We start from the raw sequence: 11,439 nt of genomic DNA, 5'->3' as shown, positions 1-11,439 counted from the left end.
GAATGTGCAAACTCCACATAGACAGTGACCCCAAGCCAGGAATTCAATCCAGGACCCTGGAGCTGTGAAGCAGCAGTGCTAACCATAGTGCTACTGTGCCACCCAAAGGGAGATTTACTTTGCATCTAATCCTGTGTACCTGTCCTGGGAGTGTTTGATGGAAACAGTGTGGAGGGAGCTTTGCTTTGTATCTAACTCCATGTACCTGTCCTGGGAGTGTTTGATGGGGGACAGTGTAGAGGGAGCTTTACTCTGTATCTAACCCCGTGCTGTACCTGCTCTGGGAGTGTTTGATGGGGTCAGTATAGAGGGAGCTTTACTCTATCTAACCCTGTGGTGTAACTATTCTGGAAGTGTTTGATGGGGATGGTGAATGAAAGATTGAACTGAGCATCAGTTTTGTAAGCTTGCAGTATATTTAGTGAGCAAACTCATGACTGGTGAACAAATTCCCCTGACGACTCGATCTCCACAGGATGTGTGGAAGCAGCAACTGGTCAGACTGCAAGCTGGGACGAGAAAGATTTCTTTCCGCCGCAGGTCACGCGTCGGCCCTTTTGCTCTCTGACTTGACAATGGTGATGACGCCAGTGGTGGCCACCCGGGTGGGCACCAGGGTGCCCCTGCCCATGGAGCGGGCAAAGGTTTGCAGGGCGAGGTAGCGGGCCCGCAGTGAGTCCAGCTCGCCCTTCATGCTGGAGTTCTCACGGGCCAGGCCGTCCACCTCGGCAGCCAGCGCAGTCCGCTGGAGCTCCAGCTCCTCCCGCTGTGACACCCGTTTCTCCCGGCAGCTGGCCGCGTAGCCACGGTTCTTCAGCGTCCTCCTGCGCTGCTTCAGACGAGCCACCTCCTCCTTGGACAGGCCCCGCAGCTGCTGGTTCAAGTCCCGCACTGTCAGCTGAATCAGTTCATGGTCACTGAGTGATCCGATTCCCGAATCTTTCTTAGCCTGTGTGAGCAAAGGAGCAGAATTTCACGTGCCAAAAATTGGAAACTTGTCACTGCAGGAAGGAGGGAATGGCTTGCTCATATCAGTGTATCCCAAAGTCAATCCCCCATCCTCATCTAGGTCTTTATAATCCCAAAATAATTCCCTCCCAAAATAATCCCCACTCTCTCCCTGCACACTGTATCGCTCAAAATAATCCCCACTTTCTCCCCATTGCTCTGTATCAATCATAAACAAATCCCATTGCCCTGCTTTCTTCTCATAGTCCTGTATCAAATCCAAACTAATCCCACTGTCTCTCTCCCCATAGCTCTATTACCAATCCTCAAACTAATCCCACTGCCCTGCTTTCTTCCCATAGCCCTGCATCAATCCCAAACTAATCCCACTGCCTCACTCTCTCCCCATCGCCCTCTAGCACACCCCAAATTACTCCCAACATCCTGATTTTTCTCCATAACCCGTATCAAATGACAAACTAATTCCCATTCCCCACTCTCTCCACTTAGCGCTGTATCAATCCCAAACTAATCCCACTGCCCCACTCCTTCCCCATAGCACTGCATCAATCCCAAACTAATAATGGCTTCACTCTCTCGCCATTAGGTTGGATACGGACTGAAGATCCCTCTAAACAATCCCTATCTCAATTACCTAGGATAGCGACAGCATGGGATAAAATACGGAGTAAAGCTCTAGCTACCCTGCCCCCATCGAGCACTCACAGGACAGGTACAGCACAGGGTTAGTTACAGAGTAAAGCTTCTCTACACTGTCCACATCAAACACTCCCAGGACAGGTATAGTACGGGGCTAGGTACAGAGTAAATCTCCCTCTATATTGTCCCCATCAACCACTCCCAGGACGGATACAGCACTGGGTCAGATACAGAGTAAAGCTCCCATTACACTCCCCCATCAAACACTCCCAGGAGAGGTATAACACAGGGTTAAATACAGAGTAAAGCTCTCTCTACACTGTCCCCATCAAACATTCTCAGGACAGGTACCACAAAGGGTTAGATACAGAGTAAAGCTCCCTCTACACTGTCCCCCATGAAACACTCCCAGGACAGGTACAGCATAGGGTTAGATACAGAGTAAAGCTCCCTCTACACTGTCCCCCCATCAAACACTCCCAGGACAGGTACAGCACGGGGTTAGATACAGAGTAAAGCTCCCTCTACACTGTCCCCCATGAAACACTCCCAGGACAGGTACAGCACGGGGTTAGATACAGAGTAAAGCTCCCTCTACACTGTCCCCATCAAACAATCCCAGGACAGGTACAGCACGGGGTTAGATACAGAGTAAAGCTCCCTCTACACTGTCCCCATCAAACAATCCCAGGACTGGTACAGCATAGGGTTAGATACAGAGTAAAGCTCCCTCGACGCTGCCCCCATCAACCACTCCAGGGCAGATACGGTATGGCGTTAGATACAGAGTAAAGCTCCCTTGACTCTCTGGGGTAAATGTCTCCTGTTTGCCTCACTCTCTTCTGTCATTCCTGGAGTGCGAGTCATTACCTTGTGTGTGTGACTGGATTTCTGCATGTTGCTCATTCCAGACTCTCGGCACCTCCAGATGTTGTCAGGAGCCACCGTTACCGTGGAAACCTGATCAGTAATTGCCGTCCAATGTGTTGCTCTCCCTCTGCTCGCAGCCACCAACCTGCTCACTGCTGTGCCTGTGGAATCCAAATAAAACCACCATCATGTTAGCATGTAGGCCAGCGAAGAGGGGTGGGAAGGCTGAAGATAGGCCCAGGGCTGTTGGCCAAGGTAGGCATGATGTAGAGATGCCAGCATTGGACTGGGGTAAACACAGTAAGAAGTCTCACAACACCAGGTTAGAGTAAACTGGAATAAACTGGTTGGACTCTAACCTGGTGTTGTGAGACTTCTTACTGGGCCAAGGTGGGCCCAGGCTGTTGGTCAAAGTAGGCATGATGTTGGAGATGCTGGCGTTGGACTGGGGTAAACACAGTAAGAAGTCTGTCAACACCAGGTTAAAGTCCAACCAATTTATTTCACAGTAAACTCACAAGCTTTTAGGTATTTGCCCCTTCGTCAGGTGAATAGAGTGTTCTGGCCTCAGACAGAGCATATAACAGCACACAGTGTTTACAGAATACTGATTAGAATGTGAGTCTTTACAACTAACCTGCTATTCAAGTCTTAAAGATGCAGACAACGTGAGTGGAAAGAGCATTAGGCACAGGTTAAAGAGATGTGTATTGTCTCCAGACAGTACAGTAAGTGAGGTTTTGCAAACCCAGGCAAGTCATGGGGGTTACAGATAGTGTGACATGAACTCAAGGTCCCAGGGCTGTTGGCCAAAATAGGTAAGAAGTTTCATAACACCAGGTTAAAGTCCAACCAGTTTATTTGATAAACTGGACTTTAACTGGTTGGACTTTAACCTGGTGTTGTGAGACTTCTTACTGCGTTTTCCCCAGTCCAACGCCAGCATCTCCACATCATGGCCAAAGTAGGCCCAGGGGCTGTTGGCCAAGGTAAATCCCAGCCTATTAGCCAAGTTGGTGCAGGCTGATATCCTAAATTGACCCAACTGTCAGACTAGCTCAGTCTAGTATGTCAGCCAAGGTTGCCCAGCCTATCAGGTTATCTGAGCCCAGCCTGTTAACCAAGGTAGACATGATGTAGAGATGCCAGCGTTGGATTGGGGTAAACACAGTAAGAAGTCTCACAACACCAGGTTAGAGTCCAACCAGTTTATTTGATAGTAATCCTACAAAACCAAGGTAGACCCAGGCTGTCAGCTAGGTCTCCAGACATTTGACCAAGGCAGGTCCAGGCTGTGAGGCTAACTTGGGCCCAGGGTTTTAGCTGAGATAAACCAAGGCTCTGGGTCCAGATTCTTCATCCAGGGATGTCCACACATCGATTGATGAGGCTGAAAACTTGTGATTTGTAGAGGAGCTGCTCTTTCCCTGGCGCTCTCTCTCTGTCATTCTCTACCTGTTACTCTCTCTCTCACTCTCTCCCTCTTTTTTCCCCTCTGTCTCTGTCTGTATCTTTGTCTGGTTCTCTCTCCCTCTCTTTTTTTTAATGTCTGTTTCACGCTCTCACTGTCTCTTTTTGTGTCTCTCTCCTTTTCAATCTGTCTCTCTTCCTCTGACACTTTCTTTGCTCTCTGTCTCTATCTCTGTCATTTTCTTCTCTCTCAGTCTGTCTCCCTCTGTGTCTGTTTCTATCTCTGTCACTTTCCTCTCTCTTTCACACTGTCTCTTTCCATGCACAATGATTAACATTACTGCTTCACAGTGCCGGAGACCCTAGTTCAGTTCTGGCCTTCGGTCACTGTCTGCAGAGCTTGCTCGGTCTTCCTGTGTCTGCGTGGGTTTCCTTCGGAGGCTCTGAGTTCCTCCCACACTCTAAAGATGTGCATGTTAGTTTGATTGACCTTGGCAAAATTGCCCCTTAACATTAGGGGGGGTTAGCAGAGTAAATAGCAGGGTTATGGGGATAGGACCTGGGTGAGATTGTTGTTGGAGTTTGATGGACCGAATGGATTCATTCTGCACTGTAGATTCTAATTCTATCTCTCTCTGTCTCTCACAGTCTGGCTTGCTCGCTTTCTGTCTCTCCGTCCTCCTTCTTTCAGTCTCTTTTGTCTCTCTCCCTCACGACATCTCCCCTGTTCTGTCTCTCTCCCTTTTGTTTCCCTCTGACTCTCTTGCTTTTGTTTTTCTGTTTCTCTCCCTCTCCCTCAGTAGTCTCTCTCCCCCCCCACACACTCTCACTCCCTCCCCTCCCTCTCTCAGTCCCTCCCTCCCTCCCCTCCCTCTCTCAGTCCCTCCCTCCTCCCCTCCCTCTCTCAGTCCCTCCCTCCCTCTCCCCCCCCACTCCCCCTCTCCCTCTACCCCCCCACTCCCCCTCTCCCTCTCCCCCCCCCACTCCCCCTCTCCCTCTCCCCCCCCCACTCTCTCTCCCCCTCTTCCCCCCCCCCACTCCCTCTCTCCCCCCCCCCCACTCCCTCTCTCCCCCCCCCCCACTCCCTCTCTCCCTCCCCCCCACTCCCTCTCCCCCCCCCCCACTCCCTCTCTCCCCCCCCCACTCCCTCTCCCCCCCCCCACTCCCTCTCTCCCTCTCCCCCCCGCCACTCCCCCTCTCCCTCTCCCCCCCGCCACTCCCCCTCTCCCTCTCCCCCCCCCACTCCCTCTCTCCCTCTCCCCCCTCCCACTCCCTCTCTCCCTCTCCCCCCCCCCACTCCCCTCTCTCCCTCTCCCCCCCCCCCACTCCCCTCTCTCCCTCTCCCCCCCCCCACTCCCTCTCTCCCTCTCCCCCCCCACTCCCTCTCTCCCTCTCCCCCCCCCACTCCCTCTCTCCCTCTCCCCCCCCCCACTCCCTCTCTCCCTCTCCCCCCCCCCCCACTCCCTCTCTCCCTCTCCCCCCCCCCACTTCCCTCTCTCCCTCTCCCCCCCCCCACTCCCTCTCTCCCTCTCCCCCCCCCCACTCCCTCTCTCCCTCTCCCCCCCCCCCACTCCCTCTCTCCCTCTCCCCCCCCCCACTCCCTCTCTCCCTCTCCCCCCCCCCCACTCCCTCTCTCCCTCTCCTCTCCCCCCCCACTCCCTCTCTCCCTCTCCCCCCCCCCACTCCCTCTCTCCTCTCCCCCCCCCCCACTCCCTCTCTCCCTCTCCCCCCCCCCCACTCCCTCTCTCCCTCTCCCCCCCCCCCACTCCCTCTCTCCCTCTCCCCCCCCCCACTCCCTCTCTCCCTCTCCCCCCCCCCCACTCCCTCTCTCCCTCTCCCCCCCCCCCACTCCCTCTCTCCCTCTCCCCCCCCCCCCCACTCCCTCTCTCCCTCTCCCCCCCCCACTCTCTCTCCCCCTCTCCCCCCCCCCCTCTCTCTCTCTCCCTCTCCCCCCCTCTCTCTCCCTCTCTCCCTCTCCCCCCCTCTCTCTCCCTCTCCCCCCCCCACTCTCTCTCTCCCTCCCTCCCTCTCCCCCCCCCCTCTCCCCCCCCCCTCTCTCTCTCTCCCTCTCCCCCCTCTCTCTCCCTCTCCCCCCCCACTCTCTCTCTCCCTCCCTCCCTCTCCCCCCCCCCTCTCTCCCTCTCCCCCCCCCCCATCTCTCCCTCTCCCCCCCCCCCCATCTCTCCCTGTCCCTCCCCCCCCATCTCTCCCTCTCCCTCCCTCTCCCCCCCCCCATCTCTCCCTCTCCCCCCCCATCTCTCCCTCTCCCCCCCCCCCCATCTCTCCCTCTCCCCCCCCCCCCATCTCTCCCTCTCCCCCCCCCCCCATCTCTCCCTCTCCCCCCCCCCCATCTCTCCCTCTCCCCCCCCCCCATCTCTCCCTCTCCCCCCCCCCCCATCTCTCCCTCTCCCCCCCCCCCATCTCTCCCTCTCCCCCCCCCCCCATCTCTCCCTCTCCCCCCCCCCCCATCTCTCCCTCTCCCCCCCCCCCCATCTCTCCCTCTCCCCCCCCCCCCATCTCTCCCTCTCCCCCCCCCCCCATCTCTCCCTCTCCCCCCCCCCCCATCTCTCCCTCTCCCCCCCCCCCATCTCTCCCTCTCCCCCCCCCCCCCATCTCTCCCTCTCCCCCCCCCCCATCTCTCCCTCTCCCCCCCCCCCATCTCTCCCTGTCCCTCCCCCCCCATCTCTCCCTCTCCCTCCCTCTCCCCCCCCCCCATCTCTCCCTCTCCCCCCCCCCCCATCTCTCCCTCTCCCCCCCCCCCCATCTCTCCCTCTCCCCCCCCCCCCCATCTCTCCCTCTCCCCCCCCCCCCATCTCTCCCTCTCCCCCCCCCCCATCTCTCCCTCTCCCCCCCCCCCCCCCCCATCTCTCCCTCTCCCCCCCCCCCCATCTCTCCCTCTCCCCCCCCCCCCCCATCTCTCCCTCTCCCCCCCCCCCCCCATCTCTCCCTCTCCCCCCCCCCCCCCCATCTCTCCCTCTCCCCCCGTCTCTCTCTCTGCCTCAATCCCACCCTCAGGATGACTCAACACTAACAGATGAGCTGGTTTCCGCGCTGATCTTTGAGGCTGTTGTCGGATTCTCACTCACCCGGCTGGGCTGGGCTGGGCGGGGGGAGGAGGCCCCCCTGACACGGGCAGAGCTGGAGGGGGTCCCGGGGCTCCGGGGTTAAAATCCCCCCTTCGGAAAGTTTGGGTCAGTCAGACAGCTTCCGGGACAGGCCCACGTGACCGGAGCGCAGCCAATGGGAGGAGGGCGGGGGTGCGTGACGTCAACCCGTTAACCCCTTCCTCACCAACAAATACCAACCAGTGGGTCCAGAGCCCGCTCCCCCTGGACAGCCCACAGAAGGTCCTCCCGGGGCTGAATGGACCTCCTCCTGTTCCTGCGTGACAGGCTCGAGGGGCTGAATGGCCTCCTGTTTATGTACAACAGGCTCGAGGGGCCGAATGGCCTGAAGCAGGTGTCTGCTGGTGATTGAATATCGGACAAGAAGAAAATCTCACAGGAGATCAGAGGTAAACATCATTTATTAAATTGTCTGAAGCCAGTTGCAAAGTTAACAATGAAGAGACTGGTGTAAAAGGGGGTGAGTCTGGGGCAGAGGCTGGAGAATGATGGATGGAGGGGCGGAGGTGGAAGAAATGGGTATGTGGGAGTGAGTGGGTGGAGAGATGGGGTGATGAGGGAGTCAGGATGGGGATGGAGTGACCCTCAAGGATTCTCAGCACTGGGTGATTCTCAGTCAGGGATTCTCAGTACATGTTGATTCTCAGTCAGGGATTCTCAGTACATGTTGATTCTCAGTCAGGGATTCTCAGTACATGTTGATTCTCAGTCAGGGATTCTCAGTACATGTTGATTCTCAGTCAGGGATTCTCAGTACATGTTGATTCTCAGTCAGGGATTCTCAGTACATGTTGATTCTCAGTCAGGGATTCTCAGTACATGTTGATTCTCGGTCAGGGATTCTCAGTACAGTTTGATTCTCAGTCAGGAATTCTCAGTACATGTTGATTCTCTGTCAGGGATTCTTAGTACAGTTTGATTCTCGGTCAGGGATTCTCAGTATAGTTTGATTCTCGGTCAGGGATTCTCAGTATAGTTTGATTCTCGGTCAGGAATTCTCAGTACAGCTTGATTCTCAGTCAGGGATTCTCAGTATATGTTGATTCTCAGTCAGGGATTCTCAGTACATGTTGATTCTCAGTCAGGGATTCTCAGTACATGTTGATTCTCAGTCAGGGATTCTCAGTACATGTTGATTCTCAGTCAGGGATTCTCAGTACATGTTGATTCTCAGTCAGGGATTCTCAGTACATGTTGATTCTCAGTCAGGGATTCTCAGTACATGTTGATTCTCTGTCAGGGATTCTCAGTACAGTTTGATTCTCAGTCAGGGATTCTCAGTATAGTTTGATTCTCAGTCAGGAATTCTCTACAGTTTGATTCTCAGTCAGGAATTCTCAGTACAGGTTGATTCTCAGTCAGGGATTCTCAGTACATGTTGATTCTGTCAGGGATTCTCAGTACAGTTTGATTCTCGGTCAGGGATTCTCAGTATAGTTTGATTCTCGGTCAGGAATTCTCAGTACAGCTTGATTCTCAGTCAGGGATTCTCAGTATATGTTGATTCTCAGTCAGCAATTCTCAGTATATGTTGATTCTCAGTCAGGGATTCTCAGTATATGTTGATTCTCAGTCAGCGATTCTCAGTATATGTTGATTCTCAGTCAGCGATTCTCAGTACATGTTGATTCTCAGTCAGGGCTTCTCAGTACATGTTGATTCTCAGTCAGCGATTCTCAGTACAGGTTGACCACTAGCTGGGTGCTGTAGAAGCCCCCGCTGCCCCCCAGCCCACGTGTGGCACACAAACACAGCTCCTCCAGGGGCTGGCAGCCAAACTGGGGCTGGGGCCACTGGTGGTAGATCTCGGGGAGCAGCCTCACCCCTGGGTGCTTCAGGCAGTAACTCCTGTCCAGCTTGGCCAGGGTGACGTGGAGGGGAGGCTGCCCTGTGGGGGTCCCAGAGCCCCCCAGCACGCACAGTCCCAGCTCGCTGAAGCGCTTCCTCAATTTTGCGGCCAAGCGGCCCAGCTCCAACAGGCTGGGGCCCAGGGGGGACGTGTACAGTACCCTCCCCCCAAAGTCCCTCAGCTCCCCGAACTCCAGGAGGAGGGCGGGAGGCAGCAGGCGGCGGCCCTCCCAGGCCAACTGCCTCAGGGCTGAGCGTGCCGCCTCCAGCTGGGCCGGGTTCTCCAGGTGCAGGGGGCACAAGGTGAGGTGGAGGCGGGAGATGGGCACCAGGCAAGGCCCAAAATCAGGCAGTGCCCGCCTCAGCCGTTCCTGCAGCTCCTGGGTGGCCGCCCCAAAGGCCTCGCTGGACACCCGCACCGCCACAAAGTGGTTGGCCCGGTGGCCGGGGCCCAAGGTGAGGCCCTGATTTCGGGCGGGGCTGTAGGCCTCGTTGTCATGGGATCTGCCAAGGCTGGCATGGCTGCAGGCATCACTGTTGCCATAGGAGCCGTCGTCGTAGGCGTCACCGCTGATGTCGCTCACACTATCACCAATCACAAGATCAGCAAATTGGCCATCTTTGACTGTGCTAAGTTGGCAGCCATCTTGAATGCTCTCTTGCTTCTCACCGTCCAGGCTGCCCCCCAGCCCTCTGCCATCTTGGTGACCTCCCAGCCCTCCAACATCTTGGTCGCCCTCTAGCCCTTCACCATCTTGGTGGCGTCCCAGCCCTTCCCCGTCTTGGCTTCCCCCATCTTGGCCGCCCACCTGCCCTTCCCCTTCTTGGCCGCCCCCCAATCCTCCGCCTTCTTGGCCGCCCCCCAATCCTCCGCCATCTTGGCCGCCCCCCAATCCTCCACCATCTTGACCGCCCCCCAATCCTCTGCCATCTTGACCGCCCCCCAATCCTCTGCCATCTTGGCCGTGCCCCAGCAGCTGGTGGATCGTGCAGCCACTGCCAGTCGAGCCGAAGATGTCGTCAATGCGCCGGCCCTTGTCCCAGACCACGCGGCCTCGGTGTTTGAAGTACTGGATGCGGTGCTGGGGAATGGCCAACTCCCCAGGTGCTGCCGAGCTCAGGTCCCCCCAGCTGAAGGCCTCGAAGGGCTGTTCCAGCAGGCCCAGGAAGCGGTCCAGGTAGCCCACCGTGAACTCCTCACCCCCCAGCTCCGGGTCCCACCGCAAGCGGGAAACCACCTCGCCCGCTGTCCTCATCCGAGCTTTCTTAGTGCCCGGGGTCAGGGTTGGCTGTTTCGCAGCACCCGCTGTGCTGTCCATTGGCAGTTTCTCGTCTCCCCTCACTGTGTCCATTGACGGTTTCTCGTCTCCCCTCACTGTGTCCATTGACGGTTTCTCGTCTCCCCTCACTGTGTCCATTGGCGGTTTCTCGTCTCCCCTCACTGTGTCCATTGACGGTTTCTCGTCTCCCCTCACTGTGTCCATTGGCGGTTTCTCGTCTCCCCTCACTGTGTCCATTGACGGTTTCTCGTCTCCCCTCACTGTGTCCATTGGCGGTTTCTCTTCCCCCCTCGCTATGTCCATTAACAGTTTCTTGTCTCCCCTCTCCGTCCCGGCCACCGGTTTCTCTTCACTCTGAGATGAGTCCTGGTCAGGGTGAAGGTTTCGGCACTGCGCTCCAAACCGACATCGCCCCTGGCTGTAGAAGGAGCACAGCTTTGTCTCGGACACTGTCTGTCGTACACTCTCTTCCATCCCCCCGTCAGCCATATCGAAAGCAGCGTTCCCCACCTAGGAGAGAGAGACAAACATACCCAGAAAAACACAAGTGTTAGACAGGATAGAGCAAATATTGTTCAGCCCAAAAACAGGATGGCAACCGAGAGCCAAGACCCACTGTGACTCACTGTGCTTCCCTCAACAACAGAGACCCCTTCCTTCTAATGCATCTCCCTCCAAATCTCCCTCTGTCGCTCACTCTCCCCCTGTCTCTCACTCTTCCTCTGTCTCACGCTCCCACTGTCACTCGCTCACTCTCCCTCTGTCTCGCGGTCTCCCTCTGTCCCGTTCTCTCTCCCTCTGTCTTGTGTTCTCCCTCTGTTTCTTATCGGCCCTCTCTTGCACTCTCCCTCTGTCTCGCGCTCTCCCTCTGTCTCGCTCGCTCTGCCTCTCCCTCTGTCTCTCACTCCCTCCCTCTCTCTCCCTCTGTTGCAGACTCACTGTCTCTTGAAGACTGTCTCTGTCTCACTCTCTCTGTCTCTCCCTCCCAATCTCTCCCTCTTTCCGTCTATCTGTCCCACCTCCCCTCTCTCTCTAAGATTTTAGCGAAGTCTCTCTCTCTCTGTCTGTTTCCCTGTGTCTCACTCGCCCCCTCTTTAATTCTATCTCATGTCTCTCTCTCTCTTTCTAAGACTTTTGCAAAGTCCCTCTCTCACTCTGCCCACTGCCCAATCTCTGCGATTCTCACTTTTAAACATTCACTTCCTGCTCAGAAGCAGTGACGTCAGAGGAAGGGAATGTCACAGTGATCGAGGGAGAGAGAGCAAGAGTGAAAGGAGAGAGAGATAGATCGATCAACA

General features: G+C 56.2%; 2 protein-coding genes across 2 annotated transcripts; both read right to left on the bottom strand.

Annotated features, from left to right (window-relative positions):
* Positions 1 to 393: 393 nt before the first annotated feature.
* On the bottom strand, positions 394 to 7,061 carry LOC145344718 (transcription factor MafK-like). Its single transcript, XM_080191824.1, has 3 exons — positions 6,975 to 7,061; positions 2,479 to 2,639; positions 394 to 949 (listed from the first exon to the last, which is right to left on the bottom strand). Exons 2-3 carry the CDS (start codon positions 2,512 to 2,514, stop codon positions 542 to 544), a joined length of 444 nt encoding a protein of 147 aa, XP_080047950.1. The 5' UTR covers positions 2,515 to 2,639; positions 6,975 to 7,061; the 3' UTR covers positions 394 to 541.
* Positions 7,062 to 8,666: 1,605 nt separating this feature from the next.
* leng9 (leukocyte receptor cluster (LRC) member 9) lies at positions 8,667 to 11,040 on the bottom strand. Its single transcript, XM_080193130.1, has one exon. It carries the CDS (start codon positions 10,628 to 10,630, stop codon positions 8,690 to 8,692), a length of 1,941 nt encoding a protein of 646 aa, XP_080049256.1. The 5' UTR covers positions 10,631 to 11,040; the 3' UTR covers positions 8,667 to 8,689.
* Positions 11,041 to 11,439: the final 399 nt, after the last annotated feature.

Source organism: Carcharhinus amblyrhynchos, chromosome 7 (assembly GCF_965287045.1).
Source record: "Carcharhinus amblyrhynchos chromosome 7, sCarAmb.v2.hapA, whole genome shotgun sequence".
Taxonomy (NCBI): domain Eukaryota; kingdom Metazoa; phylum Chordata; class Chondrichthyes; order Carcharhiniformes; family Carcharhinidae; genus Carcharhinus; species Carcharhinus amblyrhynchos.
Note: the sequence above shows the minus strand (reverse complement) of the source record. Positions and strands in the feature narration are given on the sequence as shown.

What these genes read in the sequence shown, in the direction of transcription:
- LOC145344718 (XM_080191824.1), bottom strand. Translation starts at nt 2,514, where the DNA reads ATGAGCAACATGCAGAAATCCAGTCACACACACAAG. An exon ending in AATCCAGTCACACACACAAG is followed by an intron (nt 950 to 2,478) that starts GTAATGACTCGC and finishes TTGCTCACACAG; the next exon opens with GCTAAGAAAGATTCGGGAAT.
- leng9 (XM_080193130.1), bottom strand. Translation starts at nt 10,630, where the DNA reads ATGGCTGACGGGGGGATGGAAGAGAGTGTACGACAGACAGTGTCCGAG.